Source organism: Accipiter gentilis, chromosome 25 (assembly GCF_929443795.1).
Source record: "Accipiter gentilis chromosome 25, bAccGen1.1, whole genome shotgun sequence".
In the NCBI taxonomy this organism is placed as follows: Eukaryota; Metazoa; Chordata; class Aves; order Accipitriformes; family Accipitridae; genus Astur; species Astur gentilis.
This window is the reverse complement of record NC_064904.1, coordinates 3,520,228-3,547,082: the sequence shown is the minus strand read 5'-3', so window position 1 is coordinate 3,547,082 and position 26,855 is coordinate 3,520,228. Positions and strand designations below refer to the sequence as shown.

The 26,855-nt window shown below is 38.5% G+C and overlaps 1 protein-coding gene across 5 annotated transcripts; it reads right to left on the bottom strand.

The window, feature by feature from the left end:
* Window positions 1–7: 7 nt before the first annotated feature.
* On the bottom strand, window positions 8–26,600 carry ZC3H14 (zinc finger CCCH-type containing 14). 5 transcript variants are annotated; one of them, XR_007509591.1, is made up of 18 exons: window positions 26,496–26,600; window positions 25,559–25,601; window positions 22,199–22,313; window positions 19,133–19,173; window positions 18,580–18,775; window positions 17,813–18,233; window positions 15,769–15,929; window positions 14,564–14,664; window positions 11,754–11,909; window positions 10,264–10,338; window positions 9,646–9,802; window positions 7,671–7,894; window positions 5,950–6,070; window positions 4,253–4,389; window positions 3,112–3,206; window positions 2,092–2,198; window positions 1,234–1,415; window positions 8–28 (listed from the first exon to the last, which is right to left on the bottom strand). XR_007509591.1 is itself a non-coding variant. In XM_049828602.1 (17 exons), exons 1-17 carry the CDS (start codon window positions 26,529–26,531, stop codon window positions 1,409–1,411), a joined length of 1,941 nt encoding a protein of 646 aa, XP_049684559.1. In that variant the 5' UTR covers window positions 26,532–26,600; the 3' UTR covers window positions 1,120–1,408. The 5 variants fall into 5 exon arrangements, 4 of the variants coding, with proteins under 4 accessions (XP_049684559.1, XP_049684556.1, XP_049684557.1 ...); XM_049828602.1 differs by lacking the exon at window positions 8–28 and having other exon boundaries at window positions 1,120–1,415; window positions 18,065–18,233; XM_049828599.1 differs by lacking the exon at window positions 8–28 and having other exon boundaries at window positions 1,121–1,415.
* Window positions 26,601–26,855: the final 255 nt, after the last annotated feature.

The window sequence follows — 26,855 nt, the reverse complement described above, 5'->3', positions numbered from 1 at the left end:
TATGGAGTGTTTCAGATAATCCCTCTTGCTTTAACAAAAAAAAAAAAAAAAGAAAAAAAAGGTATTTTAAACTAGTCCAAAGGTATGGTCGTGTATTACTGTAATAAGGATCATGGTTTTAAGTGTACTCCATTTTGGTTTCCACCATGAACATCTAAGCCCTGTAACAATGTTGTATGTTTATTTAAAGTATATATATACATACATAAAAATTAAATGTAAGATTTTTGCATTCATTAAGATTTTTTTAAATTTGAATATGAACTTTGAGTACTTTATTTCACACAAAAAATATTAAAAATACTTTCCTGGAGTGTTAAGTTTCAGAATTCAAGACTATATTTGTCAAATTTAAGTTTAAAATATGTAGCTAACATTGTTTTCTGATATTGACTGTAAATATTTGTAAAAAGAAATTCTTTTGTATATTTTTGTGAAAATGTAGTTCCCCAAAAGATACAGAATATTTAATAAAAAAGTGCATTTATGTTATGGCTCAACACTTTTCATTGTTATAATACCACTTAAATGTATTATGGTCACCTCCTGGGATTATTTTTTGCAATGTAACTCACAGGAACTTTCTCAAATGAGATAATTACAGAGTATGCCCAGTAGTCAGGTATACTGGAACATAAAAAAGAAAAAAAAAAGAAGAAAAAAAAGAGTTCTTCAGAAGGAGATTCAGAGAGGTACTTTCTAGCTTCCTGGTATAAACTGGAGACATCTGAAACCATTTATTTTCAAGTGAAGCAGTGTTCAATTTCATAGGCTTCTTAACAGGAACACAGTATCACTAATTGTTTAATTAATTGTTCTTGCTTATGAAGTGTTTTTGTTGCCTTTTCTTTGTTTTTTCAGCATTTGAGAAAGTATCATCAGGGGTATGATGACTATTACATGGAAGAAACGCCCAAAAGACAAACCATTTACTTGCTTTTTCCCTGTGAGTGTGTGAAGAGTTCAGTCACTGTTTGCCAGGACATCAGTTCAGTTGTATGCATTGTACCAAACATTTGCCATACGATCTGACTACAAGAATAAGCTTTCTAAGTCCTTCTGATGACACACTTACTTATTTCTTCAACACACTTAATCTTAAGCAAGAAACATTACCCAAACAGAACACAAAATGTGCTTTGAAAGTTTTTAATGGAATTTAAAGTAAAACTTTTCTTACACAGACATTTTCTTCTTACAGCGTAAAAAAAATGTAAAATTGCTCAAACTTACAAACTTGGAAAATTGGAGACATTTCAAGTATGCAATCAACTTCATCTTATGAAAACAATGTATATTAAAAGTTCAAAATGCATGATTCTTTCTAACATCCTGTGCCCCTGGCAGTTAATCTTCCTTTCCGCTACTGTCCAAAGGAGGCAAAGTTCAGTCCGAGGTTGTATCAGGATCATTCACTGAGGGGAAAGAGACAAACAATTCACTTTTACTTAAGTAACACTCCTGCCACTCTGTAAAGAGGATTTGAGAACTGATTTGCATCCTACCCCTGCAATGATTAAGACTGTTGCAGATGAGATTAGTTGGAGAGAAAGGCTCACATGATTTGACTATCTTTAAGACAGGCCAATGACTGCAGCTTTGGGAAGTTTGCTACTGGTTTATGAAGTCATGGACAGATGACAGGAGAGAGCTGTTCTGCCAGAAACACTCTGAGAAACATCTGAACGTTTTGTGGAGAAGACGGCTTGGACACAAGATAAAGCAATGGTAAAGAAGAGCGGATGTTGGATTTTCGGCTTTATTCAAATAAAACTCAGTAAACACAATGCGTCCAGATCAGGATTCCAGCGACTCTGCCATACCCTAGCTGCAGGGCACTTGTTTTTTCAGGGTTTCATCACATTAGTTAATGTTTATACTATTAAAACCAAACAGTACAGAGTTCTCTTTAAAGATGCCTGTAACAGGTATCTTCATACAATCTTCATTGTTCATCACACACGCTACTCCTGTGAGTAAAATTACATTAGTGACATAAGTCACAACATACATACACTCTAAACCTAACTGAGAAAAATAAAATCTTTTTAAAAAAAAAAAGGGGGGGTGGGGGGGGAAAATGTATCTCACCTGGTTTGAGTTCGAGTCCATTTCAAGGCATGGCGTGGAGGTACAGCAATAGTTGGATGGTAAAAAGTGCAGTCTGGTCTTGTACACTGGGTATTAAATCTACAATGCTAAAAACGAAGGCATTTCAGAAGAGGCTGCTCCAAGCTGGCTGCCTGAACTCTTCAACAAGCTAACCTAGAATGTGTTACATGCAAATTTGTATTCCTATATGACATATCCAATAGCTAATTGAATCAACAGCTCCATGGCCTACTGCAGTCAGTTCAACCCAATGACGGAAGGAAATCCTTTTTCAAAAGCATTAATTATGAATTAGATGCTCCAAAACTGCCACTGCACTGACAGGTGGAAGTTCCTTTGCTTTTAAGGGTTTGCAGAGTTCACTTTCAACTCATCTGTGGGCACAAGTTAGGGGCATGACAGCATTATCTGAAAGACAGAGGAAAAGCCCGAGTATCTGGCTAACAGTATCTGGGAACAGAGTCTGGGGGACCCAGTGCATTTCAGCATTGTTAGGGCTTGAAAAAGCACTCAATGTACTGGCGTAAGAATATACAGGGATGCGATTCTGTAGTATAGAAGTACTGGAGGTATAAACTCTTGTACTGTATAAGTTACGTTAATATACTCCAGGGTAACTGGGCAGTCTTTAATGTTCTTGTATATTGCAGGTTATCTGAATGAAAAGTCAAGAGTCTGAAATGTATTCCTTCCATATAAGCGACAAGATGTCCTCCCCCTCTGCTCCCAACATACTGGTTGGGCAGGTTTTTGACAAGCGCTATGGCTGGCTGCGTGTTTGAAACTCCCCAGAAGCATCTGGTAGAAAGATTATTTAAAAATACCATTTTCCAAATTCTTTTAAGTCACTGCTATTGTGCATTCTGTTTCTGAGCTAAAGTTATGATGTGAAAAGTAAAAGCAAAAAGTGTGAAATGCTAGTGACATTTCCTGACCCAAAGTAACATATTTCAAGTGTCTTTCTAGAAACGAAGAGAAGAGATAGGAGGTAATTCTTACTTTTGGGTGGTAAAATGGACATTCCATTTTCTTACAAGCAGGAAAAAACTTGCACAGCGGACTACTGGAGGATATAGATGGTGTGGGTAGTGGTGCTAAGAGTAGAAAAGAAAAGAACAGGAAGTGAGCCTGGATCAGAATAAATTGCTTTTTTAATATAGTTCCATACAAACTTAAATATATCAATCCTTCTGCAAGAAATTATGTTTTACAATACACCAAAGTTCTGCAAAAAATGCAGGAAGCCTATCACAATGCACTATGTGGATCTCATCCTGGGGTAAGAATAAGACTATCGGGTAATCGTTAGTCTTGATTCTTCACCATTTCAGGACAGAAGGTACCCTGGCCATGGCAACGCTTCCAACAAATTAAGCAGAGGTTACGGCAGGCAGAGAAATTAAAATGTTAAGTTTAGACAGCAGCAAGCCCGTTTAAGCTAACTGGGCTGAAAAGCGCTGGCTGTGTACTTTCCAGGAATACAGAGGAGCTGCTGGAAATGATACAGGAGATAAGCTCATTGTACTCTGCCTTCTGGCAAAGTAACAACACTGCATAGTAATATGACTAAGGGCTAAACCACTTCCTGAGGAGCATGACTTCAGTGGAATAAAGGCCCTCCACCTTGGCACTGTTCAAAGCCTCAGGAATACCAACCCATAATCCAAAAACAGCTATTGCCTTCACTTCACCTCATCCCTGAAAGTCATCTCATCATTACATAAAGTTAACTCCTACAGTGCCATTGGAAAAAAAAACATTCATACAAAGACAGAAACCTCCGTTTCCAATTTGCCACAAGCTCTTGATACAACATGTATCCAATTTAAGAAACAAATTTGAGTAAAACTGCAATGCTAGCTAATCCCTCCAGAAGAAGGGACTACTTGTGCAAGTCACCACTTTGGCCTTACAGAGATTTCTTATGGACTCTTGCATAAGAGCATTAAGGGATTTTTCCAATAACAGTTTTTGCAGTAACACTGGGTTATTGTTCTGCATCTAGCATTAAGAGCTGAAAGAAAATTAAGTCAAATCAAGCAAAAAATTATTTTTTCACCACTGTCAGTTTCTGCTTCTAAATACACTGTTCTCCCTTCAGTGCTTTTGTTTAAAGCTCAGAAAAACAAGAGATGCTCACCTGGTTTAGGAGATGGATGGGGGGTTCGTCGACTGGCATGAGTGTAAGGACAGTCTGGCTTAGTGCACTTTGCATCGTATTTACAGTTTGGATGGATGAACAAGCATTTATCAGCAAACTTGCAGTTAGGAAAAACTCTGAGGGAAAAGAAATTGAGTCATAAGCCCATACTAAGAGCAAAATCCCCAAGCAGCTGTTGCATGTGAAAGCCAGAATATCACAGAAAGCCGGAACTACAAGAGGGCTTGCGCACCTGTGTTGGTTACTTCCAAAGCAGGACATGCGGGTGTAGTGTACTAGCTGTACACGAGCAGATCTATATTCAGTTTGCCTGTGGACACTCTTTACATGCATTAAATAAGTGAACTGCCTCACACTCAGTGGAGTTTGGTAGCAAGCTACTTGTTGCAAGCTAAGACGCATTATTCTTGGCGTGCAGTGCAGAGCAGCAAAGGCACTGGGAATTCAGACCTTCACCCAGAGAGGCACAGCATTCCCTAAGTAGCATGGTTCATTCAGCGGATAGAAAGTGTTATTTTTAATTTAGTTACCAGATTTTAAAAGAAAATTCAAATGTCGGAGTAAGTGAAACTACCCAATCTGTTAACATTTATCTCAAAACAGAAATTGTTTTTCTAGACTGTTGCTGCTTGTGGAAGAGAAGTCAAAGGCACAGTGCACATTCAAGAGTTAACCTTTTTTTTCTGTCCTGGTTTCAGCTGGGATAGAGTTCATTTTCTTTCTAGTAGCTGCTATAGTGTTATGTTTTGGATTTAGTATGAGAAGAATGCTGATAACAGACTGATGTTTTTAGTATAAACACTACTTAGCAACAACTAAGTCAAGGATTTTTCAGCTTCTCATGCCCAGCCAGCGAGAAGGCCGGAGGGGCACAAGAAGTTGAGAGGGGACACAGCCAGGGCAGCTGACCCAAAGCAACCAAAGGAATATTTCATACCGATGGACATCATGACTAGTATATATAAACTGGGGGGAGTTGGCTGGGGGGAGGGGGAAATCGCTGCTCAGGAATTGAGTGGGCATCAGTCAGTGAGTGGGGAGCAATTGCATTGTGCATCACTTGTTTTGTATATTCCAATTCTTTTGTTATTATTGTGGTCATATTATTGCTATTATCATAATCATCATTATTACTATTATTATGTTCTTCCTTTCTGTCCTATTAAACCATTCTTATCTCAACCCACAAGTTTTACTTTTTTTTCTGATTCTCTCCCCTGTCCCACTGGGTGCGGGAAAGTGAGCAAGCAGCTGTGTGGTGCTTGGTTGCTGGCTGGGATTAAACCACAACACTTTCAAATAAAAATAAAAAATAAAAAAACACTGCATTACTATGTAACAGTACCCTAACATGTTCAAAAGCATTTTGACACCGAGCAGAAGAGTGCCTGTTGTTTTGACACCAATTCCCACATCTCTAAGCAACACAAAACCACCAGCCTGAATGCCGAACTAAGCTTTGCTCTGCATGAGCACATCTGTGACTCTACTTATTGAAAACATCACTGTATTCTGACACACGGTAGATGGGAGGAAACCAGAAGAAATTACAGTGTGATAATCTAGCTCCGATCCTACCCTAACAGACTTACACTGCCTTGGAATATTTACTAACAGAAGGGAAATTTGTAGCACCAAAATAAAAATGTCAAGTGGATGAGCTTTGCACTACTCACTTGCAAGGTAGCGTGGGGTGATGGTACACACATTCATCTCCATTTTTACAGGCAGGCCAGTACTTGCAGCGCTCAAGCACCTTCTCCTGTTTTTGCAGCACATTTAACTGTTCCATGTCCACTAGGAAGGAAAGAAAAAACATCCAAGCTGGGACCTTTATGATTCCATATGCAATTTGGCATACACAATACAGCACAACTGAAATTCACAATATTTCCTATTCTTTCTCTCCTTTTAACCCAGTTCTTGATAAGCCATTTATTAATCAAAGAAAGCCATGACAGCAAAAATTTATGTAAAATCATATTACCTGAAGAAAATTTCCAAAACTACAAAGTGAAAGAAGTCATAATATTGGACTGAGAGCTGCCTTTTGGTGACAAAAGATCAAACTTGTTACTGTTTAGAAGCAAAAGAAATTTTCTTCACAAATCCAAATTGTCAAACAGACCAGATCTTGATCAGACAAGACAAAGATTCTTCAACTGAACCTTAGTTACGACTGTTCTGCTGAGCCATGTGTAATAATAGTTCTACTTCCTTTCTCCAAGATATTTTTGGCTCCAGAAGATTTTTCGAGAGATAAAGTAAGAAATCAATTTTTACACTAATCAGATATGATTTATTAGTATGGGGGCACACACCAAACAAGAACCACTTCTGTGTAATCAGCTCATACAGATACCAGATTCACTTCAGTTAGCTGAACCCAGGCTCCAATCCAGAAAGTATTTTAAGAAATTCCAAGCTGAAACATTCAATAACTTCACCACTCTTACATGAACCTGGGACTTTGACTTTCTCCTATTTAACTTTATTTGTAAAACCTCATTCTGCAAATTCAGGCAAGTAAGCATATACCTTCACTGTTGTCTTATTTTCTAAAAATCTGCCTAAACCTTTGGCTTTTCAAAGCTTTCCAGGACTGCTGATAAACTATTCATTATTTAGTTCAGAAAATGTAGGCGCTCTGCTACTATGGAGAATAAAGGTCTCTATTTTCATAAGAAAACTAAAAAAAAAAAAAAAAAAAAAAAAAAAAAAGAATCCAAGCATGACCTTAAGGCACATATTCAACAGGTCTATGACAAAACAATATCCTCTCTATTTTTGATCATCATGTCAGCATTCTAAACAATTCAAACATAGGCTTCAGCAAGCAATTTCCCATGTTATTCAAAAGGTATCCTGAATATACAAATCTTCAAGTCAAAATCATACACTGTTTAAGTTCTCCTTTCAGAGATTCTAGCAACTTGACTCTACCAACACCTTATACTTAACAGGCTCCTTTTGATGTCACAAATCTAGACAGAAGCATTAAAAAAAAAAAGTCAGGTGGTATTAAAGTTCAAGGCACAGCAAAATGTTCATCATAAAATCTCCTGCCCATCAGCATGGGGACAAATGATAATGGGTCAACCAGAAGGGCAGATTTCTGGTAATGAACACAAACTACATATTCAAAAGAAAAACCCCAGATTTTACCAATACTGAGATGTGTGGAGAATTACCTGTGTGCCGTATTGCTCTAGTTTACCGAGATAAAGGCTTCTAAAGATATGGCCCCACTGAACTACCACATTTTGTTTGCCTGAAGAGTGTTCTAATTTGAAGAATAAATGCCATCCTTTGATTTCTTAAGAATGATATATCCAAGAGTTCTATCCACAATCAAACCACCACATTTATGTTAGATCCTGTTGGTAAGCATAATTACCATCACAGCTCTCTAGCTGCCTGGTTACAATTTGCATCTGCTGTGCCCGAAAGCCTTTTAATCCTTTGCCGGCACACATATTTTGGGTAACTGGCTTTAATCCTTCAGTTATACACATATCTTCCTCTTCTTGATCAGAAAGGTATCCCGGTGGACTGGGCACACCATCCAGAGTCACGATGAACTTGGGACTAGCAGGTTTCTCTGGCTGTGCAAGCTGGTCTCTATCAAACAAAGAAATGTAGTAAAAATAGATTTTCTGACTCAAGAGGTTTGAGTAAAAATGAGCCGCACTAGTAACTAAAAGTAGTGCAAGCTAATCTATGGAGAGTCACGCAGTAACAAACCTTGTTTTAATACTACTAATAATGTACTCCAATTAAGTTTGCCTTCTAGTCTCCCTGAAGCGCTAATAAGAAATACAGCTTTCAACGGCATACAGCAGAGAATTTGGCAGGTACATTTCAGTTTATTGCATTCTGGTCAACAGACAGATCCGAAAGCTCATTTACAGACACAGTTAAATAAAGGAAAGTGATTAATCTTTTGAGGAATTTACAGTTTTGAGACAAAAAAGTCAACATAAATAAAATTCTTGGAATCACGAACCTTTTAACACACAGAACAGGTGTCTCCTCAAAAATACTGAACAGCACATTATGAAACAGTGGGTGTAAAAGCCTCTAGGGCTAGGAAGAGAGAATTGAAACACTGACACCAAGAACTTTGATTCTCAGCCTGATCGAAAGATCAGTCTAGCCTAGCATCCTGCATCTGACAGTAGTCAACGTGGATAAAAGAGGGAGTATAAAAACAGGGGATGCATACATTTTCTCCAATCTGCCACCGTCTCACCCACTTCATCTGAGGGATTTCCTGAACGGCTTGTGATTCTAAATATTTGGAAAGATATTATAGTTTTGTCATCTTTGACAAGCAGCGATGGTATAAACTCTGCTTCTCTACGAAATTAGGCTAAAAGCAACTACAGTGTGAAATGCCTTTGAGAGAAAAACAACACATTAAAAACATCACTAGCCAGAACTTTCAGGTTCAAGGAGTCAGAAATTGACCTATTCACATGCAAAAATTTACCACTCTCCTGTAGCACAGTCACAGTTTTCAACTGTGGCATTGTGAGGTTATCCTTTTGGGTTTGGTTGTTCACTGTTGGTTTTATTTTTAACACCAGCTGTTTAAAGCCACTCAAAGAAAGGAAATATTAGCAGTTTCTCAAACACAGCGGCCCACAGTGATGAAGTACATCGCATTGTTTTGAGTGGTTTTTAACTCTAACAGGTAAGATACATAAAACTATTTGGTAGCAGGAACTATCAAGGCCTTTAACAAGTTAAAAAATGACTGTGCACTGGCCATTGTTCATTTGGGGAAATGAAAAAACATCCACAACACATCATTTGAAGCTGACATGAACTTTAAACTTCTCTTGGCCAAACTCACCAGTAAGGAGCTTTAAATGACTTGTCCCACATTTGTTGGCTTACAGGCACTGAGCTACCTGCATGCAGAATGTGCTGTTTTCCTTCTAGCACTGAGAGCTCAGGATCCACCATACTCAATATTACGTTAAAAGACATTTCTTAAGATATGTAATCTCAGGGTGAAACAGATGTAAAACTAAAGGCAATTTAAGCAAAATTATTACTTAACTAAGATTTCAGAAATCAGAACAGCTATGACAAAAAGAACAGTACTTTTCAGTTCCTTCTTCATCTTTCTTGCAAATCAAAGACATGCTCAAGCTACAGTTCGGGAATTATCTTCCATTTAGAAGGATTTCTGGGAGGGTTTTTTGTCCCTGCTTTTTTTCCTCTGCTATTCAATGTCAGTCCATTTTCCATGACGTCACAGATCCTGACTGGACTGACAAAGCACAAGTACAACTGAATGATTCCATCTATACCACAAACAAGCATCCTGACTAGTAACAGTCCCAAAAGTAATAACTTTTTACCGTGTCTGTATTAGACGTCCTGAGAGTACTCGTATTGCCTCTGTAGTCTTCTTTCCCAATTGCTGATTCTGCAGCACTATTTCCTCAGATAATTTGGGCTTCTTCAGGATAAATGACCTAGTATCTGTATGGACCATAGATTCTGCATCATAGTAATCTGAATTGGGAGAAAATACATAGAAAAGAGAAAAATAAGGTTGTACTCTTAACTTATAGCATACTTTTTAATATCAATTTACATTGCTGATAAGCTAATTTTATTTTGTTTTCATTTCTAAGTAGTAGCTTCCAGAAAACATTTTTACTTCCTTGCTTATTCCACAGAAGTGTATCAGCAGGAGCCACAGGCCATATTAGGCCAGACCAGGAAGCTTCTGTTACTGTAACGGCTGTGCTGAAACAGCACTGAAGGGGGTCCACACACCCCCAAAATCTCTTTACACTTTGAACACCTACTGACATTACACTTTTATTCCTTAGAGATGTAGAAACTAGAAAACATTAGAAATCAGTATAATTAATTGAAAAGCAAGTTTTATTTTACCATTCACTGACCAGTAGTGTTCAATTTGAAAACTAGCAATTTTTATTTAGGAATAGAAGAACACAAGACTTAACCTTGAGTCACTTGCAAGGTATCTTCAATCACAGGATCAATCTGGAGCCGGGAAGAGAGCTCCTTTTGTTCAGCTCCTAAAAAAACCCAGTAATTAGAAGCATGTCAAAATGAAACTATAGATTAAAGACCTGAAGCATACTCTTCTAATGCCTCTGATTAAAAAACAAAACAAAACAAAATCCAAACAACCCAAAAAGAAGCCATTCTCATTGTTATGAACCACTTTCTCATTGTTTCAGAAACAGTAACAAGTTTTCTCCAGCCAGATGGCATGGCAAAATCTAAATACTGAAAGACTCTAGTGTTTCCCATAATCATTGCTCAGTGCACATTAGGTCTGTGGGTACAGCAACTTATAAAGACCAAGCTCTTCCTCCTCATTTGTAGAGGTATTGACTGTCCAGAGAACACACACACTGGAAAGCAGCTAACTACAAGGGACTACTTTATAGTCTTCTTAAAAGAGGCAAAACAAATCAGAGTAGCACTGTTCTACATTTAACTTATGGTTTGAAAAATTGTATTTTGCTTTCTGTAGGTTTCCTAAGCAAGCTGTCATTTCCATTTCAATGGCAAAAGCAAAAACACTTAGCATAAATATTTTCTGTACATTAACTCAAAGACTGATAAAGCTTCTTCCGTACTTTACAGATACAATTCCAACTATTTTATGTTGGCAGAAATATTCCAAATAAGAGACTGAAAAAAAATATGGTGTTTTTTTTTTTTTTTAATAACGAATGTGTACCATTCCTTAACAATAACTGTGAGCTGATGTAACAAAGATCCTACTCAAACCAAATTTTACTCACCAATCTAAATATCTGAACACTTAGCAAGAGTAAACTAACTTCTTCTTACAGAAGTGTTTTTCCACTGTCTTATTTCTATGATTCCTTGTAGCTGGCATGCACACACACCCGCATACACTTTTTTGTAACAAAATCACATTGAAAAGACACTTTGATTGCCTTTATATGTTATGCCATTTTCCTCTGGGAGTTTCGTAACAAGAAAAACAAAGCTTACTGTTCACACAGTTATACTGGTATCAACTGTCCTGTAAGAGCAAATACAGTACTCCAATATTTACACAAAAAAATAGAACATTTAAACTATTTGTGTGGTAACAACACGTCAGAAAGAATCTTTTAATACTTCATATGCTGCAAATGTAAAGTATCTTAACTCTCTCACATAAGCTTTATGACAGAATTACTCCTACAAGATATTAAGGAAAAAAATGCAAAGTATGGGGAAAAGAGAAGTTATCCCAATACAAATGATACATTTGCTTACTGCATTTGCTTATGCAAAATTATTCTTCAGTGATATGCCTGAATGCTATACCACCTTTCCTTACTGATTAATTTCTCTGAGGTTGTGTGTGTGCGTGTGTATTAAAAATTAAAAGCATTTCTTTTCTTTGCTCAGCCTGTTGTGAAATGACCTTCCCTGGTATAAACTTTTAAAAACATTATCAGATGACCTTGAATTCCTTCAACTGTCTGCTCCTTTGGCTCTTCTACTTGAAGCTGAGAACTCAGAGCAGGCAGTCTGTTTTGCACATGGATTACTTCTAACTGGGATTCTTCTGGGCTAATTCGAGTTCTTGGTGCAACTGGAACAGTCTGTTTCTGTGGAACTTTAAAGAGACAATGGTAAATCATTTGCATATAACCAATCACATGACAATATTATTTTTATATATAGTACTAAAATAACTCTCAAATTCCTACGCACACACACACAAAATCCCAAGGATCTGCCTCCACAAAAATCATCTTTAGCTACCTGCAAAATTCTTAGTGTGAAAGCACATTCCTGCATGTGCATAGAGCACTCTGAGTGGCACCTCAGAACATCTACTTGTAAGACAAAACAGCATGAGAAGAATTAGAGTGACATCAGCAAAGTATTCATTCATCCACTTCTACACATAATTAATTTAGTACTTTCTTATGGTATTGAAATCACTTTTCATTCCACCTTTCATATAAATAATCATGGATTATCAATGTGTACTTTTCATACTGTGCCATCTACCCTATGCTAAGGTGCTTGCAAATAGAATATATAACTCAATGACAGCAGAGTCACAGAATCATAGAATCCCCTAGGTTGGAAAAGGCCTTTAAGATCATTGAGTCCAAAACCTAACACTGTCAAGCCCACCACTAAACCACATCCCTAAGCACCACACCTACACATCTTTCAAATACTTCCAGGGATGGTGACTCCACCACTTCCCTGGGCAACCTGTTCTAATGCTTGACAACCTTTTCAGTGAAGAAATTGTTCCTAATATCCAATCTAAACCTCCCCTGGTGCAACTTGAGGCCTTTTCCTCTCATCCTACTGCTTGTTACTTGGGAAAAGAGACCAACCCCCACCTCACTACAACCTCCTTTCAGGTACTTGTAGGCCTCCTTTCAGGTAGTTGTAGCATGGAATTTGGGGATAGCAGGACAACAGGCTGACTTCTTTACTTGCCTTCTGCTAAGACTGTCAGAATTGGTTGTGAAAAGCTAAGCATATTCTTCCCTTGGCTGAGTATCACATCAGCACTCAACTTCTGACACATACAACTAAAAGGTACCATGCAGTACTGGATTTGTCATTTGCAATCTTACCATTTTGTTTTACCTATGTATTTCGAACTAGCTTATTACCAGATTTCATTCAAAGTACTTAAAAAATACACGAAATACTACCTCTGAAGTGGAAGAGCCTGCATGATACTTCAGATAAAATTCACAAATCACGCCTGTATTGTGCCACAAAGTGGTGCTTTTTGGTCTCTCCACTGAAATATTCTCATGTTAGTACGCCAAACTACAAGATCACCACTATTAAAAAATCAATAGTTTTAACTGATTTTAAAGTTTTTTGGCTATGTTCTATTTGCCTCCATATTACAGGAAAGAGCTTCCTGCATCACCCTGAAGCACTGTTCCCCGTGTTGCTGCTTTTTCCACCATAAACACTCCTTGCGGGATAACACGCATCAGAACTTAGGAGCATCAGTGCTCCTATCTCTTAAACTGCTCATTCTGCTTACCATCTAGAATGAAGACAAGCTCTTAATGCTTGGGAGGCACTTACATTATTTGCTATTAATGAAGAAGCATAATTTTCCTTTAGGAGTTCATTTACTGTATGAAATATATTTTGTAAGTAATCAAGCAATTCAATAGTTTACTAGAACTATTCTAACTTAATTTTTCTTCAATTCCAAGTTTGGCAATGACCTTTATTAGTCATCCATACAATTCATTCTGTTTAAGAACAAGCTCACTCTCTATCCCACTTCTAACATGCATAGACATCTCCAATTCAAGAGCCTTTGAACACAGAAAACTTTATACACATCTCATAACTTTAGATCTACTTATCAGCACCTGCGCAACCTTGAAAATACAACAATAAGAAAACAGGGAATAAGTTCACAATGACCATTTTGTAAATGTTAATGTAGAAGGAAGATATATGTTTCTTAGTTAGGTTGCAGGTTTTGAGAGAGCAGGCGAGAGATTTTGGATAGCTTTCAGTCTTGCTCCAGATGGGATAAAAGTCATTACTTAGGTTGTATAGCGAATGCTTCTTCCCTTGCAATGTGCAATGCTTCCTGCTGACAACACTAGATTTATTACCACACAATGAGATGAAAGAGCATGAGATAACAGCTGGATTTGCCCTTCTTCAGAAAAAGTCTCTCCTAGCTAGGAGAAGTCAATTCTTCCATACAGGCAACTGCTCAGTATCTGTATCAACTCAATACCTAAACCCACTGAACTAAAAATGCAGCCTCACTGTTTAAAGACAATATATGCTGATATATCAAGCAGTATGTTGCTTGTTATTTTGCACTTCTATTACCTATATCCAGTGCATTTTGATTTTTTGCTGTTGGCCTTTTTTCTCCTCCTCTCTCAGAAGGAAGGAAGAGAGTGCAGAAAGAGAAAAAAGAGCAACCAATTAGATCAAACAACCTGCCTAATACTGAACACTTTCTCCTTGGCAACTATTAACTTCAGAAAACTTCTGGCACTTCTATTTTGTCTCTATACACTTTACAGACTTACTAGCTTGAACTCTCTCCTCTCTTGTTTATGCTTTCACAATTCATCATTGAAGAGTAATGTAATGTTCACAGGACTTAGAAAATCCTTTATGTGTATCACCGACATGATCTATTTAACATTCTGTTTTATCTCTAAGCACTATCCTTAGCTTGGATTTATAAAACAGGGCTTAGAAGTATTACTGCTTAGCACAAACAAAAATAATGCTAATTACCAGTGGAATAGTTGGTTGTTTTTGTAACTGACTCCTGTGCTTCAGAGATTGCTTTCAGTATTAGATTCTTATTGGCCTGTTTTGAAGGTGGCAATGAAGGTCTAAGGAAGATAGAAAAAATAATTAATTGTGCATGAATTGCAACAGCAACTGCATCCTTATTAAACAGATATTTCAACAGGTTAACACAGTTATGCATAATACTGATAGAAAAAATAATCATCTAAAATCACTTTATCTATATTCGGTTTTGGCTTGTTCATCTGTTCTCTGAGTGGGTGGAGATCCACAAAATGCTCTCAAAAATCAAGTCCAGAGGCATGATTTCACCTCTCAGCTTAAGCTGCTGTAAAACCATGCTGCATCTAAAAGGCACAAACTGTGCCATTCCTTTCCTCCCACCTCTGCCCCTCATTTGTTGCTACATTTGTGTTGGCACTAGTAATTACCCTGCTGCCCCAGGGAGTAAGATCCAGCTGAAAACCGACTCTATCAAAAACACATCAGTTGTAAAAAAAGCTTTCTGTTTGTCTTTGAACATCAACAATAAGGAAGTTTAAATCAGATATATGTGCTGTGGCACTGAAGATAAATTCAGTAAAGTGTGTTAGCTTAAAACAAATCTTATAGAATCTAGCACTGCAGATCAGTAGAACCATCTCTTCCATAGGTTGCATGTTCTTCCTTTCATTGTTGAAAATCAGATACAAACCACTGATGTACTCTGACCAACACCTGGCATTCAGACAGAATTAGGGAACAGAAAAAAAGGAAAAACCTCTCAAGTCTTTTGAAATGTTAAAACCACCTTAAAGAACAAGTGATAATTGGTTTGAAAACTATTCCCAAAATAAAAACAAAGCAGTTAAAACTCCTGGAAAATTATTTCACCACATCAAATACCTGGTCTGAAACATGCCAACATTTATGTTTTTTTGCCAGATAGTGTAAAATTTCACATTCCATTGAAGCTTATGCATAATAATAAAAACAGGTTACAAAATCAGAGGAAAAAAAGTCATATAAACAGACATCTCATCCACAGAGTTTTGAGACAGACAAAATTCAGTGAGCCTTTTTTTTTTTTTTTTTTTTACTGTCAATTTTCAAAACTGCAAATAGTTTTCCCCAACTTCCACTTTCAAAGTTTTTGTTCATTAAATTCATTCTGGAAACTACACAGAATCACTGAGATTTTAAAGTACCTTCTTTCTGGCTTTGCAGGTACAGATACACTGCTGGAGATACTTCCTGTTCGCAATCCATAGTCTTCCTCCTCCTCCTCATCTTCCCCATCATTACAGAACTTTTTCACTTTGACTACTGAGCTTACAACAGGCAACCGTCTCTTCCTGGAGCTTTCTTCCTACAATACAGCCGCCAAAACAACTCATTTAGCATAAAACATGTATTAATAAGCCAGCAAAGAAAATACTGCAATTCTACCTAGAGCCAGAAGATGGAGAACTTCCATTCCAGTTGTGTGAGTCTAGAGACTACTGTACTGTCTGCAGAAACAAGTGACAGCACTGGAGAACATGAAAATCAGACATATTTACACTGAAACATTTCATTAAAAATGTAACTGTAAATAACATTTAGAAAAGGAGAAGAAAAAAAATCTAAAGTACAAACAATTTTTCCAACACCTACAGAAAAAGTGTTTTCTGAAGAAATTCATACTACCCTTCAAGAAGCACCTGTTGAAAGTCTGATAGAGAAAAGTGAAATCAGAATGAATGACTTTCTCCTCTGTATCGACTCTAATTTCAGATTAGTGTAAGGATTAATTTCTAGCAAGCTGACATATTCCAAAGAACACTAATAGCTATGCAGAGCCAGGATGGTCCAGTTCAGGCAGTGGAAGGTCTCTGTTCTGACACAGCCACTCACCACCACAGTGCATGTGGCAGTGACAAATTTAAATGCTAGGCTGCATGAAAGCATAGGAGAAAGCACACATCAATAATTTCTGTAGGAACCACCACTCAGCACTGAACTACACAGGAGCACAATGAGGCACGTAGATGCCAGGTTTGTACACAGTACCCTTTAAACGATCCTATATCCTCCAAGGAGAAAGAAATATCCTAGAAGATGGACCTGGACTACACTGATACAGAAGATTCATACAGTAAGAAACCCAGTACCTGAAGAAATGATCTTTTTAAACTTAAAACTTCCCAAAGCACAAGAACTTGTCTAAGAGAAGGTAGAATACAGCAAAGGTCCACAGTTCCAAGAAATGCTCCTGAAATAGCCCTCTTCTGGACATTATTCATGAAAGAGTAATAGAAGAAAATTATCACAAGACTTTAACACTTCCAAGGAGGGATGTGACTGTCATCCATCAATGGCTTATGTACAACCTTAAACAAATCACTATATTCTCATTCTCACTTCCTCATCTTAAAAAACAAAGACATCAGCACATGTCTTTGTAAAGCATTCTAGATTTCTGATTAAAATTCACTGTCCTTTATACAGCATTAGGTAAGTAGTAGCAAAGACAGAGAACTATATAAGCAGTAACAAACAAAGATGTACTTGGAATACAAGGTATGTAAAATTCCTGCTTCGTTACATTAACAGGCATAACAATCTTCATTCCTCTCACAAAGCGCTCTTAACTGATTCATATGGATAGCCTTAAAACTATCAGCTAGGACTATCACGCTGCCTGGCTTAGTGTGGCCTCCAAAGTATGTAGGGGAGCAATCACCTTTTTGTTTGTCCTTGTACAACACCCATCCCAAAGACTTCTTAAAGGCCATGGTTCCAAATAATAATAATCCTAATAAGCAACACATCTGGGCTTTAGAGACCAATGTATATCTAGCATAGGTATGAATAAACAGCATCCCAAAAATACTGATTTACAGAACTGTGTAAAGCTGGAGATTTACATAGCATTTACAGAAGATCATGCTGTTCCAATGATCTAGAGATCAAAATTATTATTTCTGATTCATCACGTGCATCATGATGTGCTAAGTCATTAGTCCAACCCAATATGGCATGAAGATGTACAAGCTAATTAACTCTTGAGACGCAGCAACCTGTCAGGTGATGATGTTAAACTATGCAATCTCTTTTTATCAGTGGACCCAAAGAATGAAATCCCAAACCTACTGGTATCAGTGACAGAAGTGTTTCAATTTCTCTGAGGTCAAGATTTAATGGAAGTGTACAAAGTCATTTAGGTTCCTACCAAGTGTAAAATATTGCAATAGTTCAGATCGTACTAACCTCACTGCCTACTTTATCGGCACTAAGTTTGGAAGTGGGTCTGTAACTTTCTGCTAAGCTGCCAAATGCTTCTGGATTGCACAACTGGCCTGTTTCCAAAGACCTGCAGCTTTGTGTGTCTAACTGCCAGCTCCCCTGTAAGTTGCTCTGTTGTGACAATCTGTGCACATGTATATTGCCATCTGCACTCCTGCTAGCTGGTGGTCGGTATATTTCAGCAGAAGGACGAGAAGAACCATAAGTTACAGTTACAATAGGTTTCTTCCGCGACAAAGGATTCTCCTGCACGAAGTTTAGGTCTTCATCAATTAGATCATCTGGTTCAGGTTTAATGTCAATTACAGCTTCAGAAGGTGACAATTCCCTCAAAGGCTTGACTGTAGATGTTAAGCGGGACGCAGGACCATCTTCACAAGACTGCCTGATAAAATAAGAAATTACCAACTATTAACTCATCTGCAAATAAAGTTCTGGAAAATGAGAACTGTCTTTTAAACAAAGCCAGCAGGGAAGAATCATTAAGGTATGTACAAATCTAACACACTGATCACTATTTGTAGTTTGGTTAATTAATCAAAGCCCATCTGTTGCTTAAAGAAATGGAACTAAAATCCTGATTTAATTTTTTATGCAACAAATTGTAGCAATGCTTTACTGTTCAAAACTACTTTGATCTTTCCAAGTATCCCTGCTCTTCAGAATGGCTACTACAGTCACACACACAACTACCAATGTCTGAACATGTGTTCTGTAACCAGAAGCATTACCGTGAAGCAGTGTTCCTTTGTTCCTGTGAGCTAGTTGAAACTCTTGAGTCATTCCTTTCAGTCCGAGTGCTGGAAACTGCAAGAGGTGGCAAGACATCCTCACGCCTCCTCTCATCACTCACACATGAACTGCTTTTGCTGGAAGGAAGGTTGCTCTCAAAGATATTAGATTCTGAAGATTTTACACTAGTTGGTTCTGTGGAGACAGGTACCTTTCATTTTTGCATCAAAGCACAGCAATACAGATTTTGCAGTAAATGCAACTAAGAAAATGCAAACAAGATATTGCACAGATCTGAAAACACAACAAGCTGAAAGCTGTTTCAGCTGAAAAGATCAGCAACAAAACACCCAGAAATAAATTCTGGGCTCAGAAATAAATTCTTTATCTCAAAATACTAAGCAATTTCCTAAAGAGTCAGGACCCAAAAGACCATATAAATTCAAAATTAACAAAATAGTCATCTCAGATCTTTTCCGAAACTCACTAGACATGCAACACTACACAGAAAAGGTAAACCTACTTTCACTCAAAATTAATCTTCTTACTTACCAGTAGTCACAGATCGCAGCTTATCCAAAACACCATGGAGCCTGAAATAGATGGGGGACAGGGAAGGAAGCAAAAAAGGAGAAATAAAAGAACTTTAACTTACGTTCAGAATAATCATCTTTCAGAAACCAGCTGCCTTTCCCCCGCTACAAGCATCTTATTTATCTAAGAATTCACTTCCCATCAACTGATGTATGTTTAACCTCAGAAGGGAGGCTTTAAGTATCTTGCCTCCAGTGAGTCTTCATACATGCAGGTAGGGTATTCATCACATCATCTATTCTTGGCATTTGGTTGGTTTACATAATTAAAGCCAGTACTTTCCACTCTTTCACTACAATCTATGGTGTGAGTTACATGTCTTCAAAAGGAGTGATTCAAAAAATCTGAGTTAGAAGTCTAAAGTATAGCTGAAAATTTTACTTCCTGTATAAACTTTAATTACACAGCAGAGTTAAACATAATTCTAAATACAAATGTAAACAATATACAATTTGCAGCACTTAATGTACTCAGAATTCTTTCAGCGTGCTTTGTATATACCAACAATATTCTTTGAGATGCGTTGGTGAACAAAAACATTTCAGCAAGGTAACAAATTTGCCGTTTACCTGTGAAAAAGGCACCAAGCTGAAGCAATACAGAGTATCAAAAAGCTACAAAATAATAAGGCTATTTAAAAATAAATACACATTACAGTGAGAAGAAAGAGGGGGGAAAAAAAAGAAAAAAAATCCCAACATTTAAATGCACATCCTACTTGGAATTCAAACCTGATCATGGGCATCTCCATAATTTAGCCTGAGTATTAAAAGGAGTTAAGGAACAAAAACATATTGAAAACTAGGAAAAGTAAGACTGCATGTGAGTATAAGGAAGGCTTATACTCATCTCCTTGTGAGTTTTTACTAAAAAACTCTTAAAATTCATCAGCTGAGCTCTGCTGATGCATGTAAGTTTTCACACTGACCTCTGGATAACTGTGACCTGACACTCGGTTCAGAGTAAGAAGTGTTGACCAACCAGCAGGATTGCCAGGTCTGCCACAGAATTGCTGTGAAACTTTTGCCAGATGACCCCGAATTACCAGCTACAGAGACAAGCCAAGGAAGGCAGACCCTGTTGAGTATTGTATTTTAGCCAGAGACCCAATGTTTAAGAATGTAAACATTCTGGGTTGCCTTTAGAAGAAATAAAAGCATATAAAAACTTCCAACTACAATGCTATTTAACTTTTTTCCACGAGTCCTCTTTTACAGCTTATTGCATAGGTTTCATCGTGTCTTCTTTTCTGTGATTCTTTTAACCAATACCTACTTCGTTACCTGATAAGGCACTCTGACATTGAATTTGTATTTATAAGCAAATGTGGATACTGAATTGAGATTAAAAGACTCATTACATTTAGAATTTAAAAAGGTGTCAAAACCAGCAGGAGGTGTAATATCTACATATAGTTGATATCCAGTTCTAAATATATATTAAAAAAAATAATCTTGATCTCTCTTCCCTGCTGAAATTTGCTTTCTCTAAATATTTATTATTTCTTCCAATAAAGTTTTCATTTCATTTACAAAGCCATAAAAGTGTTTTCTGCTACATATCATTGCATTATTTCTGTGTATCAGGATTCAGTCAAAACCCTAGCACTGGAGTTAACCTCACCAACTTGTAAACCTCACTAATTTGTCTAAATGATTCCCAAAACTACTATGAGAAATACAACTGCATGACTTACTGATACAGTGAAACCCAAACGTTTTGCCTAGGCAGGCCACAAGAGGGAACAAAGAACATAAATACCTTTTTAAAAAAGGGGTGCATGCTTAATTGCACTCCTTTCTTGTATTTTTGACAAATGCAGGTAAAAAATTGAAAATTTTGAAAGCAAACTCAAATTATATCCATACAAGTAACAGTCACATGGAAATACATCAGTTTAAATAGTTAATACAGTGAGTTGCAATAGGTGGAACCGACTTTCACTTTTTGTCAATGTTTTTGCCTTCATAAATACCCAACTTCTAAAATGTTTCCCTCTGCTATTTAACAGCATAAAAGCTCCTAACCAAACGAAGGGGAACTTGACTAATCACACAGAAGAAATACTGGAAGTGACTGTAACCAGTCAATATGAAAATTTCAAAGGAAGCAAACTGAAAAAGCAGAAAAAATGTAGTATTTCTCTAATCTATACAAAACAAAATAACGTTCCTTAAAACTATATTAGGTTAGAGACTCAGAAATAAGATTAACTTGAAAAAATACATAACTCTGAAAGCAAGAAAAATCTCTGGACTCAAATATTTGTTTGGACACTCTGAAACATGGAGTTAATTAAAAGGTTTATAAGCCAAATTCAGTATTAGAAAATGCATGAGAAATATAATGGCTAAGGCTGTCATGCAGCATAGCATAAATTAATCCACACTGTCGGAAGTTTAGAAAGAGTTCATCTGTTGCTAATTTGTCCTGCTCACAATAATTCTGGGGTTCTACTTTTGTTTTGTACAGCTGCGTGGGGGTAATAAATAAACAGGCTGAGGTGGCAATACCTAAGCATTTGGTGCTAAGCCTTGTCAGAGACGGTATACAGAATTAGATCCACTGCTCATCTGTCCTGATATAGTAATTCCCACGCACAACAGCAATCTGAAGCACTATTAGCATAAAGGCAAAGAAGTTTGTCTTTGAAGAACTATTTTACATCTAACTACAGTGAATAACTCTCATGCTCACAGTAGGCTTTGCAGAAATAATTTTTTTTAAGTCAACATATGGCCCTCACTCACCTGAGCATTTCACACTTCACTCAGAAATTTGACTAGACTTATGAGAGAACAAAAAACGTAAGCCCTCCAGTCCTTTGCCACTTAATTATCACTGCAATAGCCTAACTGTTGACGGACTAAAAATAATTTACTTGTTAGACCTGCAAAGTAAAAGTTTTGATTAATGTAAATTACGCAACGGGAAAATAAGAAAACTTCTTAAATTCTCCGGTTTCATTATAGAAAGCAGTCCTGATTACTGGTAAGAAGTGTGACAAGCAGCTTACAAACATACCAGACAGTAAACCTGACAGTATTGTTTCCAAGGAAAAGGGAAAGGTCTTCTGTCATCTGCTCCTGACTCTTCTTATTGGCCACCATAACCATGATATAATCAGGGAGCTCTTCATCTAACAGAAAGAGAAATATGTTGTTTTAAAGTATAATAAATCATAAAAGACATAGCAAACATCCTTAAACATGAAACTAGAATTTGTTTTCCCGTTCTAGTATAAAGGCTCTGCAGGCAGAGGATTAGGTAAGCAAATTAACAAGATTTTCATTTCCTCTGAGGAGCAATACAAGTTTCAGCAATGAGTGAGGAATAAAAGATCGCAACTTCACAAGAGCATAAGGTGAAGATAAGATCAAAGTATTTAAAAAGTAAGTAAATAAAACACAAAAAGGATACGATAAAAGAAAGCCACTCTGCTACCTATATCCTTTTACTTGAATACTAACAACCATCTACAATTTTCGTCACTTCAAATATTGCCAAATATAGCACCTTATCCTTGTCAAATTTCCTTTAGTTACAAAGACCAAACAGATAAATATCCCTTTCTGATTTGTGCATTAAACGAGTCAAAACTGTATTAAGTTCCAGATTTTCCATCTAAAAAAACAAAACAAAACAAAAGAACAGCAACCCTGAGAGTCTGATTCTTTTAACTCCCTAACGTATGCAATTTCATACACAGTGAGAAATGCATTCCCTTGCTGGACCGCTCAACACAGGTTACACCTACTCATCAGAACGGACAGGAAGGTGCTCAGATTCTGACATTAATACATTAAGGGTTTGGGGAGTTTGGTATTCAGCTTTTTACTTTGACTTAGCTCTGATCTACACGGAAGGACTGAATGGTGCATTTGTTGCTCGAGGGCATTAGGTGTGCTTCTTAGGCACATATTTCAATATAGTCAGTTTAAACTAATGCCTCATGCTCTCCAATACCACTCCATGACACGAACATAACAACAGTAAGTGAAGATAGTTGGGAAAACCACTTCAAATTGTGAATTTGAACCAGGGCACTAACAGTTGTACTCATTTCATCAAGTTAAGTCTGTACAGAACATTAAAAAGACCTAGAAAATGAAAAATCTTAAACAGAAATCAAAATACAAATCAAAGGAATCTCCTTTCTTCTATGTCTTGCTATGCCCCCTGCAAATAATTCATCTGTACCCTAGACTACAGAAATAACATTCATACATTGCACCTGCACTCCACTATCACTATTCAAATGTTCGAACATAACACATTCCTAGCCTAAATAAACCCTAGGGGGTTTTTGGTGGGTTTTGTTGTGTTTTTTTTTAATATAAACTGCAAGTTGCACAGGATGGATGGATAACCAGATCTAGGAACTTAGAATGAATACTTTTGGCCAAGCTACTTTTAAACCTGATCAGATCCTCAGGTGGTTAGCACAATTACATGTAGCAGTACAATAGAAGCAGCAAAGAAAGAAACAAACCCTTCTCTCAGTGACTATGTTGGTTTATGCCAACTTAAATTGTATGCAAAACTACAGCCTTTTGAGAATTTTGATAGTCGATGGCTATTTAACTATCTTTATTTTCCTTCACAGATATGAATTTTTCCTTTGTAAGTTCTACACAACAAATGAGCTTCAATGCCTTGTAGAAGACATTTCAAAAGATAAGAACTAGCAGTTACAGAATAAAACAAAAGCATGGTTGTTGCTCGCAGAGGCTAGAATGAGGGAGAACCGATTTCTACCAGTTACCTGAAAGAAGAAATAGAGAGTCTTTGAAAAACATTACTTGAAAAGTTGTCCAAAGTACTCTAGTCAAGGAAAGAAACCTGACAAGTGACAGACATATGGAAACAGTGGCCTAAAAACAAAAAAAAAAGAGGCCAAGGGAAGTCAGACTTGGTGATAAAGAATACAAAGTTATTTAAATAAGTTCAGCAGCTGACTAAGAAGAAAGTGCAGACATTATATGCTGGTCTTGGGAACTGCCTTCTGAAGAGAGGAAACAGAAAGACAAGAAAAACAGAGAAAGAATAATTAGCCATAGTTGGAATCAAAGAATTCTAGTATTCTACTACCATCTTGGTATCAGAGAAAAGAAAGATTTTTTTTTTCAGAAATGCAAGAAAAAGCAAACAAAAAATCAAGGACTGAGAAACTGAAACCTGGAATGACAGTAAAAAAAAAAAACAAACAACCAAAAACGAGTTGCTGAAGAAAACAACTTTTGAGATGGTGAAAAAAAGACACCCTTATAATGAAAAAGTTCTAATCACGGTTCCTTGGCACCTGCTGAGTTCAGAACATCAGCTAGTAGGTAACTCCCTTCTACGGAGTCAATACATTTTGATTCCATAAATACAGTGGCCCCTTTAAATAGGAAATAAGATGAATTCAAGATCAAACTACAAACTTTGAACTTGGTCCTGCAACTCATGGGATCTCTGAACTATGCTCTCAATTCCTTCACCTGAAATCCAAGTATCACAGACAACAAGGCAGTTGCAGGACTGAGGTATTCTGCTTCCAACAGAACACTGTGTTAAGTTACTAACTTTTACTGTTGTAAAAATCAGCTGCTCTTAAGTGCGATATCCATTTAACCCTGAATTCAGGGGAAAAAAAAACCAAACACAAAAACCCAGACATTCACACTGCTCATCACTCTCCCTCCTTGCAATCCAAAATAAAATCCCACCCTGCCTCTAAGATTCAGTTACATATGTTTCATCAACATTAGCTTAATGTGGCTCTTAGTTTTCCCCTTAACAGTCAAGCTCTTACATTTTGCATATTTGTCCTATGTGTTTCTGACATTGCCTTTCCACCTCCTAAAACAGCTTATCTCTGTCTTACAGTAATATCCTTTCTCCTGATTTTGACAAATGTCTCACCCTGAATTCAAAAGGCTCTTGAAAAGATACCTAAGACCGACTCCATCTCAGAGGGGACACAGGTAACTGCTGCTGTATTAGCAAGGATCTTGCTTTATATAATGCTTCTCTTCCTGCTTCAGAAAAACTTCCTTAAATATTCACAGACCCATTGTTTGTTTTTCTTTCAAATCCCTTGCCACCATTTCTCCCTGAAAGGGGAGATGGTTAGCCTTCTTAGTTATTTCCTTTTAGTTCTTCATACACTGATGTCCACATACTGCCTCCTCTCACGTTTAGACTATACATATTTTATGAAGCAAGCCTTTTCTTTCATACTAGTCCAGCACTTCAGATAACTCATCTCATGCTTAAGGCTTCTGTATGGAGTAACACATGTAATAACAAGTAAATAGGCTGTTTCATTAACTAGCTGGTTGTCTCCTATCTAACAACAATGAACCTAAAGAAGATTGCTAAACACACAATAAAACTTACCAACATAAGCCCCCAGCTCCTGCAACTTTCCTTTTATAGCACCCTAAAAAATAATGAAATAGCATTTAAGGGATGGAGCAACACAGTATTTCTAACTGCAAAAAGGTGGGAGGCTTAGCAAAGTTTGTCCAATAACTGTTTGAACATGTTGGTTTAACATGTTATTTTTCCTATTCTCCACTGCTCGCGAGATGAACGTTGTAACAGTGAGGGACTGACAGCAGAATAGCAAGAACTACCAGGAATCTCACGCTCTCTACCGTATTTCCTATATACCAGTTCCTGGTGCTACCAGACAACCCGCAGGTCCCAGCTGTCCTTTTTTTAAGCAGAGACCACCCGGGCTCATAAGGTGCAAAGAAAACGAATCCCGGATGGTTTGATAAAAGGTCATTCCCTGCTCAGCAAGAAAAAAACAAACCTGCCAGGATTTTCAAGCTGTGGTTGCTGAGGGGGAGCAGCTGACAAGACCTGACGGTTGACGGGGGCTTACACCAGAACGCCCGGCGACGGCTGCTCCCTCTCCCGCGCGGCCCCCGGCACCGGGCCTGCGTCCCAGGTGGGCCGCTGCAGGGCTAGAACTCCAGCTCCGGGGCAGAGATGGCACCTGCCCTCCGGGGTACGGCAGGACCCCGGCTCCGCTTCCCAAAACAACGGCTCTCCCGCTCGTGCCCCTCCCCGGGGAGCCCCGAGGCCGAAGGCCGCCCGCCGGCGGGAGCTCCCAGTAACACCGGCTGGGGCTTCACCCCGCCGCTTCCTTCCGCCGGGGGAAGGGGGCTCGGCGGCGCAGGGCCCGCAGCGGCCCCGCCACCTCGGCGTCTGAGGGGAGGCCGGAGGGAGCCCGGCGCCTCAGCCATCGGCCGGGCCCGCCCCCCACAAGCGGCGTCGAGCCCCTGCCGCGGGCGGAGAGGGAGCGACCCGGCTGCTTCTCTCTCACCCGGATCTTGCGGCTGATCTCGGTGCCGATCTCCATGGTCGCGTCGCGCCGCGCCCCGCCGCCCCGGCCCGGCCCGGTCCCGTCGCGCCGTGCCGTGCTCCCGCCGCAGGCCGCGCCGGCTCTGGAGCGCCGCGCCGGAAAGTGCGCGGCCTCCGCCTGCGGCGCCCCCTGCCGGGCCGCCGCGGTGCCTCCGCGCCGCCCCCACCCCCGCGGCCGGGTGCCCCGCGGCGGGGCGGCGAGATGCGCCGCGGCGGGCGGCCGGGCAGCAGCGCGGCGGCGGCAGGAGGCCCGATCTCCCTCGGGCGGGTCTCGGCAGCGCCGCTGCGCTCCCCGCCTCCCTCCTCGCCCCTCTCCCGGCCG

What these genes read in the sequence shown, in the direction of transcription:
- ZC3H14 (XM_049828599.1), bottom strand. Translation starts at nt 26,531, where the DNA reads ATGGAGATCGGCACCGAGATCAGCCGCAAGATCCGG. An exon ending in TACCTTGCAAGTGACTCAAG is followed by an intron (nt 9,803 to 10,263) that starts GTTAAGTCTTGT and finishes CTCCCAATTCAG; the next exon opens with ATTACTATGATGCAGAATCT. An exon ending in CACCCCACGCTACCTTGCAA is followed by an intron (nt 4,390 to 5,949) that starts GTGAGTAGTGCA and finishes CTTTTCCCTCAG; the next exon opens with AGTTTTTCCTAACTGCAAGT.